Source organism: Patagioenas fasciata, chromosome 3 (genome assembly GCF_037038585.1).
Source record: "Patagioenas fasciata isolate bPatFas1 chromosome 3, bPatFas1.hap1, whole genome shotgun sequence".
Lineage (NCBI taxonomy): Eukaryota > Metazoa > Chordata > Aves > Columbiformes > Columbidae > Patagioenas > Patagioenas fasciata.
Genome location: NC_092522.1, coordinates 95,489,738 through 95,511,733, shown reverse-complemented (window position 1 = coordinate 95,511,733; position 21,996 = coordinate 95,489,738). Strand labels below are relative to the sequence as shown.

At 36.9% G+C, this 21,996-nt stretch overlaps 1 protein-coding gene across 7 annotated transcripts in view; it reads left to right on the top strand.

Annotated features, from left to right (window-relative positions):
- The window catches only part of ADGRB3 (adhesion G protein-coupled receptor B3), a 445,285-nt gene that overhangs the window by 394,663 nt on the left and 28,626 nt on the right, over positions 1-21,996 (top strand). For 6 of the 7 annotated variants that reach the window (XM_071806930.1, XM_071806929.1, XM_065834941.2 and 3 more), the window contains 6 exons: positions 9,416-9,566; positions 10,133-10,202; positions 14,758-14,824; positions 16,984-17,069; positions 20,441-20,539; positions 20,870-21,041. In XM_071806930.1, the coding sequence (XP_071663031.1) occupies positions 9,416-9,566; positions 10,133-10,202; positions 14,758-14,824; positions 16,984-17,069; positions 20,441-20,539; positions 20,870-21,041 (645 nt within the window). The remainder of the gene's footprint in view (positions 1-9,415; positions 9,567-10,132; positions 10,203-14,757; positions 14,825-16,983; positions 17,070-20,440; positions 20,540-20,869; positions 21,042-21,996) is intronic. The other variant, XM_071806928.1, reaches the window with a different exon arrangement.

Sequence of the window (21,996 nt, the reverse complement as noted above, 5' to 3'; positions counted from 1 at the left end):
TATGTAATATGAGCACTGCTTGATTCAAAAGCCTCTTTTCTCTCTTCATAGGCACACGTGCAACACACATACATGCACACACCCCACTTGGATTCAGCATTATGTTCCTTTACTGGGCCTGGTCAGGGTGGAGTTCATTTTCTTCACAGGAGCCCATATGGTGCTGTGTTTTGCATTTGTGACTGAAAAAGTGTTGTTAACCTTCATATTTTAGCTGTTACTGAGCATTGCTTACACAGCATCAAGACTTTCTCCATTTCTCAGCTGCCCTGCCAGCAAGCAGGCTAGGGACAGGCAGGAAGCCAGGAGGGAACACAGCCAGGACAGCTGACCCCAACTGACCGGAGGGATATTCCATACTGTATGACAATGTGCGCAGCAATACAACTGGGGGTAGTCTCTCCATGGTAGCTGTTGCTTGGAGACTGACTGAGCAACAGTCTGCTGGTGGGAGGTGGTGATTGCATCACTTCATGCAGTTTTTTTGTTTTGGGTTTTTTTTGCTTCATTTATTAAACTGTCTTTATCTCGACCCACAAGTTTGTCTCACTTTTGATTTTCCAGTTCTCTCCCACATCTTGCTGGGGAGAGTGAGCAAGTGATGAGGTGGGTGCTTAGCTGTTGACCAGGGTCAAACCACCACATTTGCTCAAACCCACCACATTTGCTCAAACCCTTCACATGTTTTACTGGATAAGAGAACAAAGCCAGAATGCTCTACATGCTGCTGTAGGTGGGCATGACCTCAAGCACTGGCATGAAGTCATCCACACTCTGGAATCATTAACATGCCTCCTGGCAGAATTTTGTCCCATGCTAACTAGCATTATCCCACTCATTGCCTTGAATTCAGGAGAGCTGGAATTGACAAGGGACCACTAACAGCAGGCTGTTTGGATGTGGCCACCTTGTTTTGGAATACAAATAAATTTACTGATATAGACATTTACTGTATCCTTCCAGCTGGCTGCAGGATGAGTGAATGCTTTCTAACCCATTTTGTTTGTAAGTACAAATAGATGTAGCCATAATAGATCTTTAAAAATTTTACTTTATTTTTTTAAAATAAACTGAAGTTATGTGGTATGAGAAGACTTTGGATTACCACAGTAATGTAGGTACTATCTCCTTTTGCTGGATTATTTCTAGTTTGGACTTAGACTACTTCTCCCAAAAGGGACCATTTCTCGCTGTCTCCCTACTGCTGATCCTAAAATAAACTATCCTTTGAGGAAAACCGGGCATGCTTGAAACCGAGGGTGCTCCTCCTTTTCCTGTTACCATTATTTTTATATAAAGACTTTAAAGACCAGTGTATGCAAGCTGTGATTAAAAAATAAACATACAAAGAATAAGGGTAGGTGACATGGTAATGTAATAGCATTGCAAAACTGTTGCTTCAAGGGTTTTAGTCAATAGTGTAAAGAGATGGAATTCCTACAGTTACACAGAGCAGAAATATTTGCTGACACCAATATACCAGACAAGAAGATGGACTGGTTTTAGATGGCAGGATTATAATCATCACAATCAGACTAAGTGAAAGGCAACTGCAGGCTTTGTTGTTGAATTTCTCATTCTGGTCATCATTTTGATTGCTGTGGAAACTCCTTAAAATTACAGCAATTTTGTTGTTAGTAAATGAGATCAAAATTTAAAATAGAAAAAACAGATGATCTGATTTAAGAGTAGAGATACTTAGGTGACAATCACATTTCCGTAAAAGAAAAAAGTATTTGACAACAAGTTTTTACCCTTGTAACATTGAGGGCCAACACAATGAATTATTCTCTGTCTACCCAATGAGATCTTTTCCTGTTAATGTTTCCATCAGCATATCAGTTTGCACTAGTTGCAGATGGATCCTCCTGTAGGAATTTGAAGTCTCACGTATCAGGCTCCACTGTCTTGAACACACCAGTACCAATTCTGTTACCCTCTTATGTTTTGCCATCTCTTCAAGGAAGCTCCTTCAATTCCTTGCCTTTGTCAGTGCCTGGACTCCTCCTCTTCTTCTCACAACTCCGTAGGGAACTCCCTCTCAGCTGTGCTCTTCAGCTGCGGTCATTGCTGACTCGTGTAACCCTTGTGCTTAGCTCAGCCACCCCTTCGTTATCAATCCTGGCTCATTGCCCCTAGCTGCTAATGCAGCCCCCACAGTGAACTTTTAAATAAATTAAAGTTAGGAAGACTCAGGACCTTTGGAACACTCTCGCAGGGGTTGCTCATCACTCTAATTGACTGTTGGCTCTTGGATCCTTCTCTGAATAGGTATAGTCATTAGTATGCTAATGCAACCAAATATTTCTACTTGCAACAACTCAAAGAGAGTTCTAAAAATCTGGGTATCTATCTTTATGTAATAAGTTGAAATGGATATACAGCACATTGCTGTATGTTGTAGCCAAGCAGCTTTTGCTTCATTGTTAATGCAGTTTTCTCATTATTATACCTCCTCAAACCTGCCAAGAGCATTTGTCTTCGTTTAAGAGAGCACACTGCATATTCTATATTTTAACATAAAACCACTATGGAATTTTCAGAGTCTAAAAAAATTTTCTGAAAAACAACTGTCCTGAAAATCAAAGTGTAATAACATCAGTGAAGCCTGTTGATTATTTATCCATAAACTCTGCCTTAATTTGCATCATTCCCAAGTAAATAGAATTGTCTCTGACACCCTAGTAGAACAACTTTGGCAGCCAGCATGCATTCTCTTTTTTCCTATAAGTCACAGCCAGTTACAGAGACTTTTCAGGCCAAATTATACCTTCATTAATATAAATCTGGTCCCTTATGTTCACACCGCACCCTGGGTTCTGCTTCTATAATAGTGTTACCCTCAGTTATGAGAGAGAACATAAGAACTTCAATTCTTCAATGGTTTTCAGAGACCAGGTTGATTTTTCTTGCCCATCAATTAAAAAAAAAATAGTCTATATTTTATGCAAAAATCTATATTTTATCCTTCTTTAAATAAGAAATCTTTCGGACTTGGAAATGCTATTTTATGGAGTAATTTTTCAAGATAACATCACCTTCAATTTATTTTTTCAACTGTCATTCCTCAATAGGTCAGTAATGAAGAAGTTGTTTTGACAAAGCATGCTGGTGATTTTCAGTTTTTTACTTGAATTGAGCATAATGAAAGGGTTAATTTTTCAGAAAAAAAAAAAAAAACAAACAGTAAAAATAAGAGAACTAGGAAAGGGTGTTCTCTGGCACACTGAATCATCACTGTTACAACACAGTAATAGTGGACAGGAAGAAGTTGAAAAACTTGTATTTAAATTGATTTTATACTTCAGAGTCATAAAGGGCCTCTTATGTTCTGTTGTGACTGCCTGAAAACCTGCTGTTTTGAGCTTCATAAACTTCACAACACATTAATGTGAGGACATACTTATAATACTAAGTAATTTTGTCCTGACAGAGTTGACTTTTACCTTCTTTAAAGTGTTTAACTTCAAAGTCAACGGGATGAATTCATGATGTGAAGTAGGCCATGTTCACTTAAGAGACAGATATTCATCCAATACTTGGTAAACATTTAGAACACTTAGCATGAGAAGCAAGATAACAAGCCTCTGATAATGCACCTTTCATCGCTTATTCTATAGGTGTAATGCCCAATACAAAGCCCACTTAAATTAATGGGAGTCTTTCCATTGACTTTTGAATTAAACCTGCAAACTATTAGAGGATCCTGTTCCTTCATTTCCTCCCTGCCCAGAAAAATATACATGTTCACAGCACTAAGGCAGAAAGGGAAGAGGATCCCTTGCCAGGTTTTGTAATCGAAGAAACCAAATTGCCTCTGAGTAACCTGTTCTATAATACTGCTTGTGCTCAGCTCATTTGCTTGAATATAACTTAGCAATAACAATGCAGAGCAGGAGGAAGACTAAAATTAGTATGTGCATAACAAAACTATATGAGAACTGTCTTTTAATTTACTTTCAATTTACAGTAGGTACACTACCAAGAAAGCAATTCTGAGTTAACCCATTCCAAGCCTGCACTTGACAGAGAATGCTGTAAACAATGTGGAATGAATTTTACTGTCTCATATGTTAGTAATAGCATATTACTAATTATCCAGCTGGACTTCTTGCCTCTATCCCAACCAGTAACAAAAATGAACCACAAATATTTCTATAGCCCAAGGCAAACTAGCACACAGCTTGCATCTATTACAATTGAGCCCTCCAGGGCAGGGAGATAGTTGTGTGCAAGCTGATTGTCAGGCAGGGTTCCTGGCCCAGGTTCTCCTTCCATCTGGGCCTGGGCCTGGGCTGGGAGAACGTTTTTTGGCTCAGGTCAAAACTGTGCCAAGGAATTCACTCACAATTTAGCAGCATGGATCACATAAAGGATGCCTTTACTGTTACTGTGTAGACAGATTCTGCCATATGACAGAGCAAGGAAGGTTTGCAAAGTAAATTCCATTAATTATCATCTATCCCAAAGACTACCCCTTCACATCTAGTTAATACAATGATTTCGTACTATGTGCATTATAAGGTCTGGAGAAGAGAAATGGCTATCAGACGAACTAGTTTAGATAAAAACCATCGGTTGTTTCTAGAAATAACTGGTGGATGCTGAAATACAACTATATGTTATCAAATTTAAATGCATAGGTTTTGAGTGATAGGTGTGACAGCTATCAAAGGAGAACTTTTAAGAAAAAGAACTACAAAGGGCAGAAGCTAAAAAGAAAACTCCATACCCTTTTTGTGGATCAGATATGAACAGCGCCTCTAGTGCTGGACCCTGAACCTGAGTAAAACTGAGAGACGTTCTGACTGATGTCCTTGATAAGAAAGTGTCAATAATGATTGTGAATGCGTTGCTCACAGAGAGGTAATTTCTAGAAGTACCTCTGAGTTAAACATTGGAAAAAGAGGAGTGGGAATTGATCTAAATGTTTGTAACTGAAGAGATAGCTTTTCCTGCCATATTTTTTTGTCATTGAAAATCTGTCCCCCTTCCAGAAAAACACTCCCAAGGTGCAAACCCTTACTTTTTTGCCCCACAGCCTCTGAAAGTCCATCTACTATTTTGTGGAAGTTTACTCTGAAAATTAGTGTTTAATCTAGAACTCAGTTGTATTATTATCTGACCAGTATACTGACAGTCTGCCATTCCTGAGATAAAATTGCTGTATTGTGCAAGTCAGTTTAAAAATAAATAATAAAAAATACAGATAAATAATAATAAGTGGTATATTCCTTTATAAGTTCATATTTTTAATTTAAAGTAGGAAAAAATAAACTGTTTTACAGTTGAGGACTGAAGAGTCACAAAAAGCCAATAAACCATACAACTTTTGACAGAGAATTATGTTTCTGCTCTTTGCTACATCCTTAGTATTCTCTTTGTTTTGTTTGTTCTTTGTTTCATTTATTCTTTATTGTTGTCTTTAAGTGCTCTCTGTGTATTCACGGCATGATCAGAACTTCATAAGAATAAAATTAGCACCCATTTAATTCATCTCCTTAGGCTTATATCCTCAGAGTGAAATCAAGGGCAAGATTTTTTTTTACTCTTCAAGAAATTGTATGATTTAAATGATTTTCTACTAGCTTTCATTTCTGCTTCATGACATAATCTGAGTGGATTTTAACCCTATTTATTTTGCTATCACCAATACAGAGTTCATTTTTCATGTTCATTTTACAGTAGCTTTGATTGTTATACTATTTATTAGAACACAGAGACAGGCAGCTAGTTTGTTTCGGGGCAAGAAGACGGATCAGATGTCCTTACTTAACCCTCTTTGTCTTTGTGTGGAAGATCTGTTCACACTGCTATTAAAACAAACAAACCAACAAACACTGCCCCATTAAAAACAAACAAGCAAACAACAACAACGAACCCACAGTTGCTCCAAAAGTAATAATAAATGGTTATTTTGAAATTGCATTTATGACCTACCATTTGTAGGTCATAAAAACTGATGATATCTATATTCTTCATCATAATTACGTTAAAAATATTAAACACTAGAATAAGTAGCTTTGAATTTGCACTGGTTTTTACATTTCAAGCTGTGCTTCAGTACCCTCATTCAGAGTGGGTGTCTTACAAGAATGAAAGAAAGAAATAATTTGATACCTGATGTGAGCTCTTGCTTTAAATAGTATATCGTTTATTAAGAAGGAATGAATGGTCTTAGATGTTCAAGGTAGCTAAACACTTGAGGCTCAATTAGAGCTCATGAAATTGTGCATTCTGAGGACAGAAAAGCTCATTTTCCCCACTTAGAATTAAATATGGGGACCTGAGAACAACAGCAATGGGAGGAAGAGCAGGTTAGAGTAAGAGAGTTGACTTAATTTCAGAAGTTTGGAAAAATAGTGAATAAATTAGGCTGCTAAAATTCATTTTGTTGCAAGTTGACAGGTGCTCAGCACAGGTAATTAATTCAGTGAGTTCTAATAAACTAGAATTAGAAACAAATAAGAATCATCTCCTCCTAAAGCAATGAGGAAGATATGTACCACTATCTCGTGGTGCAGACAGGCTGACACACTGCAGCTTTCTGTGAGTGACAGGCCACAGGGTTTTAGCGATGCTGTTGCGTTTGTGCAGCGAGGTGAGAGGAGGTGGTGATCCCTTGGCAAGAGAGGAGAGGCAGAAGGAGAGGTTGGGAGTAGTCCATAACCTGGTGAGAAAGAAGAAAATACTAATAAAGTACTTGCTAAAATTATGGCTCCCTAGCTAGAGATACTCAATGCTCTATTTATCAACAACCTTTGGTGAAAATGAATTTTCATTCTTATTTGGAAACAGACTTCTCAAATATAGCACTTTCCCAGACAGGACATTGTTGTTTGATTATTCATTTACCAGAGAAGAACAAAGACGTACATGCAAGTCAGATTTCCAGGGGACTATTGGTCAACCATGCTGATCTCATGACTATATCTGGGAGAAAGGAGCTCCATTTGCCAGAGCTGTTTCTCTGGCTTGGGAAGGAGGGAGGCTGAATTCACTGCGAGCACTGATTGCACGTGAGTCTGTCATCACAATCCCACAGCGGTTGTTCAGTGATGTTTTGAGGCTGATTTTCATCTTTCTGATGGTACGTGATGCAAATACACTGTTATACCAGTGATACACACTTACCATCGGTGTTCATTAAAGAGTTAGTTATAATCAGCAGTCATATATTCCAGCTAGAGCACCGGCTGCTTTTAGTAAAACTAGCTTCTGTCTTCTCATTTTGTGATCAACATGATTATTAACATTTTCATCATGGTTCTTTCTTCCACAACAGCCGTGTCCACATTTGTCTCAGATTATCATCATCTATCTTTCTGTCAATACAAGGGATAAATTATGAACTAAAATCCTACAGTCTATACTCAATCAGCCATAAGAGTTAGCAATATTTTAATCGAAAAGATCAGGATTTGTTTGTATGTGCATTACTTATAAGGGAAATACTATATTCACATTTTTTTTCAGGCTGATACTCTGGTTTACATATTCAGTTTCTCCCTGAAAGATTCTTTACTACTTTTCGAAAGTTGTTTTACTGTCCAATTCTCATTCCAACAGAACATGTTAGCTTTTACAAAAACATTGATAGGAAAACAAATTAAAGTTGCATAGTGGGAATTCATAACATACAAGACAGCTAGTAAAAGAAAGGACATTTCCATATTTTCTATTATATTTATTGTGTGTTTCACTGCATAGCTTTCATTTTTAAGAAGTGTTTATTTTTCACATGCAGGAAATACTGCTGTCAGTCAGGATTTAAAAGGATAGATTTTATGAGCCACACACATCAGGGACATCCGAACATAACAATTAATGGCAAAATCTAGGATGGAATGACTAGTGCATTTTCAGGATCTGCTGTTTTTTTCCAGTTTACATTCCTCACTTTTTAATAATAAACAGTAGTTCTCTTGCATGTAATTATAGTGAACCCCTTTCTGCCAAATTTAAATACACAATTTGACCCACAATTAGAAAACAAGGTATTTGTCACATCTGTAAATTCATAGTAGGAAATCATTACATTTTGACTCTTCAAGTGCATAACTTTTTGAAAGGTCAGAGGTTGATATCAGCTGATGCTAGTATCAGCTGCTATCAGCTATCAGCTATGTACTTGAGAAAAGTATTGGACTGAACCAACACAATTTCAGATAAGAATCTGGGAAAATTAACACAATAGAAAATTCAAGACAAAGAGATACTAAAGTAATTAGGAATACAGAATTAACTAAAAAACGTGTGGTGTCATATGTATCTTACCCTTGACAAATTTTCATAGCTACCAGCCTTGATTCAACAAAACTACCAGCTTAATACAAGCATCTACACATAATTGAGAGCTTGCATATTTTCTCCCTAAATAGTTTTCTGAACTGGGACTTTAGTAAAAAATAAATTACTAGCCTTTTAATTCATGTGTGTAAGGTAGCTAGTAGATGTGTATGCTGCATAAAGAAATAGTCATAAAAAAATATTAATTTCTCAACTATGATCTTTCATTGCTGATACTAGGAGTGTTATTTTTTTTTTTTTAACCTTGATATAATTTTGACACTTCATGATAGGGATAAATTGTGATAAGGATATTCTCAACATTACTGGTGTGGTTTTGGTTTTAGGGTACAATACACACTGAGTTTTATAGTGTGCAACTGGCATTTTAAGCAACATAGTGGAGGACAGATTATCATTTATGCTAAGAAGCTCATTTATATAAGACACAATGTCAAGTGTAATTAAAGGCTATGATGACAAAAGAAAGCTGATTGCATGTGCTCAAAATACTTTTCAGATGACAAATTACCGACACCCATAAAAGCAATATCCAGGGTAATTGTTAAGGTTATGATACTTAAACCTGACCAAAAAGATCTCAGGCAGTATATTCCAATAGGTTAACATTCTGTAAGATTTAAATTAAAAATCAAATAAATAAAACTTAATTCTTTGCCTAAAATTCAGATTTACAGTCAGGATCTTTCTGCATGGAGGGAAAGAAAATAAAACTGGCAACTAGGAGCATTTGCATCCCCACATTTTTATTATTCAGCTCTGTACGATTTTATGCATCAGTAACTTTGTAACTTGCTGACCACAATGGCTTTGTGATTATGCTTGGCTAAAGTAAATGTGTAGAGAAAAAATCTGGTGGTATGATTTATTTTGTGTTCTTCGTCCCTGCTCAGCACACTTAGTTTTTGGGAAAACAGTCAAAACCTCTTCCTCTTAATCCCCATCAACATCCCTCTTTGTCCCTTTCTTTGTGGCCACTACATCATAAAGGGGGAGTTGATGCTAAGGATAAAGGTCAAGATGATGGAATATGACAACTCTTTGAACTGAAAAGAGAAATGAGTGTCCCTAATATTCAGCACAAGCTTCTCTTTGCTCCCTGCAGGGCATCTGCACCACAACCACCGCATTTTTACACTTCTTCTTCTTAGCTTCATTCTGTTGGGTTTTGACAGAAGCGTGGCAGTCATATATGGCTGTTACTGGAAAAATTAGGACACGCCTCATAAGGAAACGTTTCTTGTGCCTTGGATGGGGTAAGTCTGTAAAATTCATTTCCTCAGAATCATTGGAATGAAACGTTTAATGCAGTGACAATGTCAAGAATATCATCATGTTCTTCAGTAAACCTGAAAGATACTACATAGAACATTACTAAAAAGAAAACTAGGTTAGAAGCCTTTCTATTTTATCTCAAGCTCAAGCTATGCTAGTGTATATTTCAGCATTCTTTTAAAAAAATGTTTTAACAAAATTTTACAAGATTTTCAGCAAAGTAGTGTAATATCAAGAAATCAAGCTATAAGAAGCATTCACTGAATATTCATGAAGTCTCTTCCTAGTTAACTTTAAGACCTGTCAAATATACCAGTAATTTAGCTACATCAAAGTGGAACACCGTGGGCAGAAAACCATGTCCTCTTCCCTGCTAGTGCTTCATAAAAACAAATTCTGCAATAGCACTGTGCTTCATTAAATGATTCATTACATGTAAAATTGGTCATTTTGCATTGGCTTGCCCTGTCATTTTTTGTCAAGGCAGAACAGCAATATTTTGCTCAGCATCTAATGGTTATTACTGTTTTGTTTTTTCTTCTTTCAGGTTTACCAGCATTAGTGGTTGCAATATCAATAGGCTTTACCAAGACAAAAGGATATGGAACAGCCCACTAGTAAGTCAATCTGAAATGATAAACTACATTTTTAATTAACAAGGCTGTCATACCCATCAGGAATTACGTAATATAGTCTAAAGACTCCACAGGTATCCGTTCACATTTGGAACTGCCCTAAGAACCACCAGGTGGGCCACAAGAGAACAAAGAGAAAACCATATGACAGTCTTGGACTGAGGTCAGCAAACTCCAGGACTACTGGATTTCATGTGAGGGTTTGAAGTAGCAAAGCTTTTAGAAACGTGGAGGATTAGGTCCACTTAGACACCTCATGGTTATATTCGTTTACCAAAAAGAATGTTACATATTATGGCTAGCCTTTGCCAACCTCTAAACATACCTAAAACCGTACAGGCAAGAGTCTCTTTGGCACCCAGTTTTCTGCCCACCAAGCATGTACCTTGGATTTCATGCTCCTGAGCTGCTTGGAGCCAAAGACCCACAGAAAACTCAAAATAGCTCTTCCACCCATCCCCTCTCTCCTGGAGTGCCTGATGCAGCCCATTTCCTGGACTGGGCTGTACTTGAGTGACAATGATGAGGAAACCTGTGTAGTTCTTTTACATTTTATTAAGACAGTTCCTGTTTAGCCACCTGGCTCATTACAGTGCATAATTAGCACCCTCGAAAATTAACTCCTCAGCGAGGCTGCCCTTCGGTTGTCTCTTGCTGAAGAAGAAACTTGGGCTGAGCATCCCTCCTGCCAGCAGGCTGCTCCAACCACCAAGATGTTATGTATATGAGAGTGCATTTCCTTCAGTTGTCCTGTTTGGAGCTCTCCTCACGTTGTCTAAGAAATTAAGTATGGATCTGGACAGAAAGAGAGAAAATGTGACTCTGTAGCCTGGTAATGAGAGCATTCATCAGAGATGTGGATGTTAGGTCTAGTGCTCGCTTCAATGAACATTTAATTATTCTCCTTAGCATCATCACTGAGTGAGATCAGGATTCCCTTCCCTCCCTGTGTGTCCCACCCTCTTGGCCCCTGGGCAGGGGAGGCTTCAAGCCCTCACTCCAGCTCTGGGTGGGTAAGGATTCAAAAACAAATGTCCTCCTGGATACCAGCTCTAAACACTGACCTCTTCGGTTTTAAATTATGACAACTTATGTCTTGCATTTTTTTAATGAGGAAGAGCTCACCTAAGTGAAGTGATTCACTGTGGACCAGCACTTACAGCTGGCAATCATTAGCAAAACAGTTGTTTTAGCATTCTTTTGGGAGTTATATTGAGGACCTGCTCCTCTGACATTTTTTTTCTAATTAATATGTGCTCATCTTGCTGTTCTTTTCACTATTTAGTCCTTGAACCAGGACTGGAGAACCATTTAGGCTTTAAGAACTAAAAATCACAAGATTACAATATTCAGATTCCACTGGTGATGTAGCTCTGTCCCTTGTAGGATGAATCTCATTGCATTTACTCTACTGAAATAATTTGTGTGTGACTACTTGCTTTAGTTAGTGTTGCTTCCTGCTTCCTTCCTGTGCTGAATGAGGATGTACTGAAATATTCAGACAAAGCAACAAATCATTCATTAAGGGCAACCTGGAAAGTAAAAAAGAGCAGGTCTCTGTGCATGTAACAGCTCCTCTCCTAGGACCCCAAATTGGCTGACAAAGTACCATGGGACTAAAGCACAAAAGGGACAAACAGAACCATAATGCAGCTTTCTTGCTTTATTTGCAAATACATTTTCTTGGCATTTGACATCAGAATTCCATAAGGAAAGCAGGAAATGTAAGGAATTGAGAATCCTCCATGATGACCAGCTGATGCTCTGTCCCACTCTAGAAGCCAGTGAAGAATTGTGTCCTGTAACAACTGTGGGGCTGTATGAGTGCAGAGCTCCTGTCCTGCTCCTCCTCCTGTATCTACAGCACTTTTGTAAGATTTTTAACAGATTACACTGTATTTTGCCTGTTTGTCTGCAGTTACACACATGCTGCCATCAGAAATGCATCCTGTTGAAAAGCTGTTCCTGCTCTTTAAGATGCTATTTTAGAAAATGACATTTCCAAATGAAGACAATTACAAGTGAAAATGAAGGAAATGGTTCCAGTCCCATAGTCCCACACATGAAGAGATTGATGGAAAGGGAGAAGGCCCAAGGATCTTTGAAGCAGATCTCAGTTTCATATGGTATATGACTGATAAGGCTGCCCGGAACTGTTCACAGTTCAACCAATTCTGTGATATACTCTCACATTTCTATATTTTTCATTCAGTCTTAATTATTAGACAGTGAATCTAATAAACAATGCTGCTACCTCTCTTCAGATGATCAGAGCTATGAAAGTACTGCTACTGCAAGTTATAGTTAATAAACCTGTGTGACCTACTTAAGTTTACATACAGTGCTATATACTAACGAGCAGTGCCAACAACTTCCAGGAATTCGTTATAGCAGCAAAAATGAAAATTTTCTCAGTCATGTTCTCCTAAGAGATGGAACCATTTTCCTGGAGAGCATCAAACAACTCACAAAATATACAGGACACAGGAGCAAGTCTACAGATACTTCACCACTCAGCAGAATTTTGTAACTATGTAATACAGTCCCATAAAAACACCAGTGGATGCTCTTAATACTAATCAGTTTCCAGGGGTCTCTGCTACGTGAGGATAATGAAGAATGAAAGAACAGGAGAACAAAACAAAAACAACTATGAAGCATAGAAAAAGCTATCAGAACAAAGAAGAGAAGAAGGACAAGATAGTAAAAACTGGCAACAATTACCTTACATTATAAGAAGGTGCCTGAGAATCTGTGTTCAGAAAGTCTTCAACAGAAAAAGATTGGGAAAAAGTACATTTCAGAGTTATCAACTGGCAGATTTTGAATACATTGCAATAATCCCATCACACTGTATCAAAAATCCAGATTGTTGAAAATTCAAATTGTATAAAAAAAAAGAAGACAACCTGTACTTTTTTCCCAGTTTTGCCTCTAAATGGAAGCCACTCTTTTGAACCACCTTTTTACTTGAAAGCATGGGAGAGTGAGGGAACAATTCTTACTTGGTCTTAAAAATTTTTGGGGTAGAAATTTATATTTTCATTTAAAAAAAGAAAAAAAAACCAAAAACAAACCAAAAAACACCTTGTTGATCCTTTTTTCAGCACAGGTAGCTGAAATTGTGTTTCACATACAACATGTGAACAATTTTTACCAATTGATATTTTTATCTCCAGATAAACACAGACAGTTTAATTATATGTCTTAGTTACGCAGAGCGGTCATCTTCACTAAGTTTAAAAGGTCACGCTGGTAGGGAAATGCACTGTGAATACATTCGTCCCTTTCAGAAGACTATGTTCTCATTCTCTCACAACAAATAATTTGGCTTTTGCAAAAATAGCAAGAAATAATTGCAGAAAATTTTGAAAGCCTTTTTTTCAACATTACAAAAATAAATTGAGCATTATTGTTGTAGCTGTTTTTTGAGGTAGGATGTAGAATAGCCTGACGTATTACCTTTCTAACAGTGAAGCAGATATGAACTATTTGCATCAATTTATCATTCCAGAATTTAGCATGCTGATGCAGCTGGCTTCATGTGGCAGATTTCACATAGCTTCGCTGCAATGGGAAACACTTTTTGCAGTTAGAATTCCAACAGTAACAGATTGTTAATATTACAATATGGTTGCATTTAATTTACTTGGTTTTCAAAAGGACAAAAACAATACTGGAAATTAAAGCAGATATGTGTGATTTTGATGAGAATGTTTCTGGATATGAGATCCAAGTAAATTATTTGAATACATATACTTGAGTTTTCTTATACTTAGGTGTGATCATGCGTTCAAATAAACATGCAGTTCTTTGAATGTGTAATCACTGGGAAAATAGCACAGCTGCATTTACTTCACTGTGTGAAGTTCCTGATCTTTTGCAGTTATGGAAAGCTTTGGTGTACCAAATATTTAGAATTTGATTCTGTAAGTGATCTGTGTTTGGAAATCTGATGGTTTTCAGTGCAAGCTCTGATGCAGTATGATGAACTCTGTAAATTAGTAGCTTACCAGAAAATACAGTTTTCAGGTGCTTCAAAATATACATTTAAATTGTTTGCAAAATATTCCAGAGATAGTATATGGTATTTTTTTAATAGTAATATTTTCTGTAAGACCTAGTTCTAATAGCAATTACATAAGATACATCGAAACTTGTTTAGAACTGTCAGACATAGTAAATTGGACATGTTTCTAGATACCTATCTGGCAAGTTCTGTTCAGTTAACTCATCATACATGGTTAGAGGAGATTCAATTAAAATTTGTAAATTTATTTTCTCTTACGCATTAAATAAATTTTAGGCATTTCAGTATATGTATAATTCACTTTAAAACTTTTGAAATATTAGCAATGTCTCTATATCGTCATATCAACAAAGTAGCTATTTTGTGTGTGTGTGCATGTGAATCTCAGTATGTAGGACTGAACATACACCAGAAGAATCTCATGCTTAAGTAGTTATTGCTGCTTTCTTGGTGATGTGTTATACTTATTTTTAATTTGCATTAGTTCTTCTCTAATGTTCTTTCCAGCTGTTGGCTGTCTCTTGAAGGAGGGCTCCTTTATGCTTTCGTTGGACCTGCAGCTGCTGTTGTCTTGGTAAACATTAATATCATTTCCAGTATTTTCATATTAAATTATGGAATGTACCATTTAAATTATAAAAACCTAGCTATACAGTAGCATTACATTTTGCTGTAAATACTGAGCTCAGTATTGTTTAACGTACCTCCAGTATTTTGAATGTATGATTCATTTCATTGTATCACTTCTTTATACCAGTAAGCTGCGAAGGAATAATGTACTGATTGGTGGCATGGAAAACTTGTTACAGGCATCACTGATTTATTACCAGTAGCATATATGCAATTGTCACTGCCTCGTGAAGTTCAGTGACAGTCTTTGTAGAGTGCTGCTTGGCAGCGTATTGCTGTGCCAGTCAAAGCAACAGGAGGAGTGGAACCAGCCAGCAAGTTCTCCCTGGCTACTGCTTTTGAAGGCAAAGAAAAAAAATCATTATAGCTGGGAAATGTTACCCGTTTGTGTATTAATCTTCCACATCTCTGGAAATGCATTTAGGTGTAGGGTTCATTATCCCTTTTTGTAGGCATCTGCAATGTAGATTTCTGCATCTAAGCTGGCTGTCCCAGCCATATTTCGTTGGCAGTGGAGAAAAATACATAGTTTTAGTGCTCAAACCGTCAGAAGTATTTCAGGTCTCTGCTTTAGGGTAAGATGAATTGCATTCTACATGTGCCATCAGCTATCAGTTGTCTGCTCTGCAGTCTGTATAGATTTTTTTACAATAATTTGTTTAGCATTTTTCCCTTACAGATTTTGAATCTAATTCTTCTTTCCACTTCATCAGTTTTATACTAGGATAGGTCTATCGACACCGGTTATATTTTATTTTCCCTTGCAAAAGGGAATTGGTCCTAGTAGTCATCAAAGATATAGCCATTTAGCTACATAGATTTTCCTGAAATTGATGTTTACTACTCCCATAGAATTTGTCTCATCGTTGCCTGGATTCAAGCCAGGATCCTTTTGTACAACTCACAGTCCCTGTCATGATAGAGGAGCCAAGGATGTTTACAAAAAGCCAGTCATAATTTTCACATGGAACTGTATGTTCTCTGTATAATTGGCAAGCTTTCTTCAGAGATGTTTGAAGCTCACAGTCACAGTTTGCCCTACCATTAGCTAGTAGCTGTGGAAGGAGCTGTTCTATGCAGCCACTTAAGTCTAAGTGTACAAAGCAAAAGAATTATCTAACATCAGCTAAAAAAATGTAAATGCTGAAAATAAAGTGATAATAAGAAAAGCTCAAAAAGAGCTGGCAGAACAGAATAGCAGCAATTAGGTATTTTGGCACAGGTCTTGAAAAATCTGTTTGAAAGGAAGAAGGATTACCCTTTTCTGATTTTTGTTTTTTGAAAAAGAACACTTATTTAATAGATTCAAAACTTGATAATACCTCTTTGCAGGCCACGCACAGACAGGTTCATAGAGTTCAGTTCAATAATGCAAATGGATAATAACAGTCATTAAGTTGTCCATTAAATGCCATTAGTATGTCCACTGAGTGCCAAAGTCTGACTGCTGAAACACTTGAATTTTTTTTTTTAGAGTAGGTCTTCAACCCGTGTATGTGATCGTAACATCGTTTACTTTAATGGAGCTAAAAAGACCTACCCCAAGCTTTCATGTGGCCCACAACAAAAGGAAAGTGCAGTCAAACAAGGCTCAAGTCTGGCAGTTTAGGGAATGACATGGACAGTGACTAATGTGCAGGAGGATATGGAAAACCACAGGCTGGTTCTGCATAATGGGCATACCCACATGGGCCGTAAATGCTTCAAAAGGAACATGGTTACGGTTATCGTGTGCTCTAACTAGGCCTTCCGTGTGCGCACAGCTCAAATGCCACGGTTTTCCTGGAATTGCCATTAAAATGGAGGAATTATTAAAGCTATATTACTCAAGATTCTGGCCAGCAGACATGTACATACATAACTTAACACGAGGCATAACGTAAGATTCAAAAATAAGCCTGTTGCAGTCTGTGTATCTGTTACCCATTTGAGAATACACATTTCCATTGTACTCAGGGACGATTTTACACAATTTCTGAGGGAATACTCAGAAATGTAACAGGAGGCATTTTGCAGGCCTATAAAAGCCTTTTTCTGAAGTCATAGGATAAAATATTTTCTTTCAGGTACTGAAAGATCAACTGTTTGTTTTCTGTTTGACAGGTCAACATGGTGATTGGTATTTTGGTATTTAATAAACTTGTTTCCAGAGATGGAATCCTAGATAAAAAGCTCAAACACAGAGCGGGGTAAGCTACAGTCGGGTTATTTTAAAGCATACTAAGATTGTATCACCAATTTTCAAGTACAGATATTCACCAAAACTGCTTTTGATTGTGCTTTGAACTTTTATATTAGTGTAACAGTGTGTCTAACAGATTCCATTCATCTCAAAGGCTCCTGTTGCATTATCCTGAGGGAATGCAACTAAACAAACTAAACATAATAAAACACAAGTACAACGGTATTAAGTTAATGAGAATGAGGATTAAACAAATCTGAGCAGAGGTTTCACAAGGTTGTTGCAGTTAGGAAAAGACTTTTATGTACTTTGTGTACTGAAAGAACCAATTATTTTTGCCTAGCTGACAAATATAGTTACTATGGTGGGAGATGTTACTCATCTGTGTAAACTATTATAAAATATATTTAAGGCAATACATCTGTTACTGAGGTCAATGTTATTCTGTCATTCTGACTATGTGAAGAATTTGCCTTTGTTCTTACATTGGTATCTACATAAATGTATGTTCTAAATTAATGCAAAAGAATTTCAAAGTAAAAAAACATGTTTTAAAAGCTAAAAAAGAAAAAAAGGTAAATGGAAAATTTGTTTCTTGATTATTTACTTGTATTTACATTCAAATTTTGTTTGTTTTCATGAGAAGAAAGGATTACGACGGTGGTAGTATCAGAAACTGTTTTTCACTGGATGACAATGATTTGAAGTACTGCAGCAGCAAACCTAGATTCATTCTGTATTGGAGAAAAATATTTCACAAGTGCATCATCACCTTCTTAATGCTTATGAAAGTATATTTAAACTTGGAGTAATCACTTTTTTTACAGCTACAAGTTCTAGTATTGTCTTTTGGGCCTGCTTGTAGTTAACACCACCAATATCTGCATTTCTAGCAATGATAAGCAATGATAACTTCATTTTACTGTGCATTACTGCCATGGGTAAACTTATTACAGCTCCACTTTGAATTATTTTACTGTTTCACTAACAGTAGCATTCCTAAGAAGTTCAATTCATTGGTTAGATGAGCAAATTTATGATAAATATTTCAGCTGGTGTGATTTGCATTTAATATTCAATTCAATTTTTCTGGTTTTCAGCTCTTTCAACATCATTCCAACAAATATGTACCAAAAGCTTTCATATGGTTTCTTCTCTTTTCTTCCTTTTTCATTAGAAAGTATTAATTTCTTAACCTTATTTTTGTCTACATTGTTTCAACAACATTCTTAATTGTGTAATAAAACTAATGAAACATAGAATATTATAAAACTACCCAAATTGTTTCAAGAGTAGTAATAACTTAGTATTCACTAATTCAAATTCACATCTGCTCTAATTCCATTGATTTAAGGAGCTGGAACAGCCACAAGTTTGGCTTTGTACATTTTCAAAGGATATCCAAGCTTAGATTTGACTGCATTTTTTTTCTATTTTTTTTCTATTTGTTTTTAACATACTTTCCTGATGAACCAAATAACTTGCTTTCTAACAGTGTACAACTTAGTAAGGCAGTATTTAATTTTAAAATAAATGGATAAAGAACTGGAAATTTTCAGTCAGAAACAATCCAGCTGTTCTGGAAAAGCATGTAGATAATCTAACGAGAAACAACCTTCACTTTTATGATAGAATGAGATGGTGGCTTGGCAATAGCATTCCTTGATACTACTTGGCAGATGACCGGTCTTGAGAAATTGGCACAGCATTTGACCTCCAAGTAGAAAGGGGGTTGTCACTCATTTCTCGAGTGCCTCTTGTCAGCCATGCTCAGGACAGCAACTTCCTTCTTTCTGGCAAACACCTGTCAAAAATTCAGTCAAAGCTTCAGCTGTGGGATTTAAAGCAGTGAATGGGGCAAAATATACTAACTCCGTATGCTTTTTACCACGTTAATAAACATATGGAGAATCAACTAGTGGGGGAAAAAAAGGACATGTTGTCTTGATTGATCTCAATCATTTTCCTGGCATAAGGGGTGGCATACGTATATGCCCAGCCAGAAATATTATATTTGGTTTATATACACATCGAGTTCCAGAATAGATCTATGGAGATAAAGAGAATAATCCAGCCTGATAACATTGAAGTATTGCTAAGTAAAGATGGAAAGTATTTTCCCAGCCTTAGTTTAAGCTTACCAAAGGCATTTTTCTAGTTCATTCGTTAATGTAGATCTTTAATTGGTGTAAACTAATGTGGATTCACTGAGTTCCTTTCACAACCCACAATCACCTTACACAAGGTCATGGTTCTCACCATTTTCTTATGGGAAAAAAAATGCATTTATATGGAAAAAATACTGCACTTTTTATGGAAAGTCATCATTTGGTTTATTGAAATGGAAACCACTGGAGTTCAGTGTTGGTTTGGGCAGTATGTTAAAAATATTGTGAATGCTGGGTTTGGCAATAAAAAGGAGTTCTGATGGTTGAAGTAACTGAGAAAAAACTGAAGTGTTACCTATCTTTACCACGTTGACTGCTTTCCAGCTGGGAATAGGTAAAGCACCTTTCCTGTCACATCTCAGTCAGCTATGGTTATTCCTGGTTCTGATAGCAGAAAGAGAAGGAATAGCAAAAGTCTTTATTTAGTTGACTCTGGAAGTTGAATGCATGCTGTATGTAAAAGAAAATTTAAATTCCAGGTTTTGCCCTTTAACTCTTCTGACAGGTGCCAAGGTACACTTGTCCATACAAAATGCTTTGAGCTTAATGCTTGTGTACTGTGTTTTATTAAAATGCAAACCAGGTCACTTGTTTTTTAGCACCAACTGATATTTATTTCATCAGATTCCATACATTTCAAGCCCTGTATTCAGACCTTCATATGGCAGGAATAAAATCACTCCAGATGTTAGTGGGCCATTCAGATCATTAATGCAAATCCGACTATACAGTAGGCCCAGACTGATTTGATGCTTGGATACATTTTGCAGGTTTCTTTCACTATTAATGTTCTGTAATCGTACATACTTCATATTCCTCCTTTAAGTGTCCTGTATTCTTTCTCAAATAAGTTTGGATAAAATAGTCTTGTAACAGGTCTGAATAGAGGGATTTCACTTTGTGTGTCTATCCTAGCACGTGCTTACGTTTACTTCAGTGTACTGAGCAGTTTTGATCACTGGACATTTGGGGCCTTTTTTAGCTTAAATGAAATAAATAGAGTCTGCATGAAGTGAAGCCCCATAGCATTAACATTTAAAGCTAATAATGTAAAGTACAAAGTTTTGCAACAACATAGAGCATTCATCCTGAATAAGTCTACTTACTTTTTCTGCATGACGTCATATTTAAAAGCTAAATTTCAGTAGCAACGTTTTTTGGTGACAATTCAATATTTTGTTCTTTTTGTGGGTGTTCTGTTTGTTTGCAGTCAGATGAGTGAGCCTCATAGCGGTTTGACGCTCAAATGTGCCAAGTGTGGAGTAGTTTCAACAACAGCTTTGTCAGCCACCACCGCCAGTAATGCCATGTTAGTCCTGATCATTTACATCTTCTTGTTACAAATCTTATACAGTGCATGTGAGACAATAGTTTGATGACAACTGTGTTTGCTAACACTGTATAGAGTGCTGAGCACATTTAAATACTTTTTAACAAAAAAAAAAAAAATTACAACTGTGTTGTTTAACTGAATATAGGATATTCTTTAGAACATAAAGTACCAACACTGTTACGTTCTTGTCTGTGATTTTCAAGTTAACTTGATAAAGTGCCATCCTTAAATATGTTTTATTTTAATAGTGAACTTTTAATCATTTTTTACAATATTACAATGTTGCTTTTCTCTTTTTTTCAATAGGGCATCCCTTTGGAGTTCCTGTGTGGTGTTGCCACTTCTGGCCCTGACTTGGATGTCTGCAGTTCTGGCCATGACAGACAAAAGATCAATATTATTTCAGATACTTTTTGCAGTATTTGATTCATTACAAGGCTTTGTTATTGTCATGGTCCATTGTATTCTCCGAAGGGAGGTGAGGAATGGCTTCCCAGTTTTCTAAAGGGCTGTGTTCCTGTTAATCTCTCAGCTGCTCTTTAATGTTATATGCAGTTTTCTCTGCAGAAATGCATTTCGTAGAAAGAGGAAAGTATTTTATGGTGAGATGTAGGGGAACAAGTGAAAGAGAGAGGAAGAAGATCAGTTAATTCCAGGTGCAGGATGTCAGTTTCAGTATGAAACTGTACCCACTTTAATTAAAGGTGGCTTTCAATCAGTCCCAGGTTCAGTTTATTTTTAAGTGTTAAGCTTTCCCAATATTATGAGTATAGGTAAGTGCTAACATAAATGCCCTTTCCTGAAGACCAATAGCTATAGATTTTTACAGTCTCTAAAACTGATTCAGACACAAAATGATTTCTGCTTAAACTGTCCCTGAAAGAGGACACAAGGAGGTGAGGTGTTCTGTTGGTGAAGGTCTACCTTTGTAGTTCTGCAAACTCAACTGCATACTTAAGCTGTGGGGACAGTGAGGATGAAGACAGATGAATGCTTTGAGAACAGCAAGGAAAAACTGATACCCCAGCCTGCCCTTCATAGCTCAGTGCCACCCACCACAGAATCCATCACTGCTGAAATCTGATGACAAAGCTACCACACAAATGCTCTTCAATCTGGCTCTGGTGACAGCTTCTCTAACCTGTCTAACCTGCTAACTAACCCTACCTTTTTGTGGAGATGGATTGATTTGAGAGCAGTAACACAACAGGTTTGCTGACAGATCTGTGGTAGTGGGACTGTCTATCAAAAATGAGCAGTGGGTGCTGGAGAGGAGAGCAGTAACCTGGTCCGCTGGCATACCTAATGCACTAGCCATTTATCAGCTTCAGGATATTTACCACACCAATAAACTGAATTACACTGTCTAGCATGGTTCCTTCTGATTGGCAAGAAGGCTTCAAAAGCATTTCAGGATTAAAAAACAGGAAGAT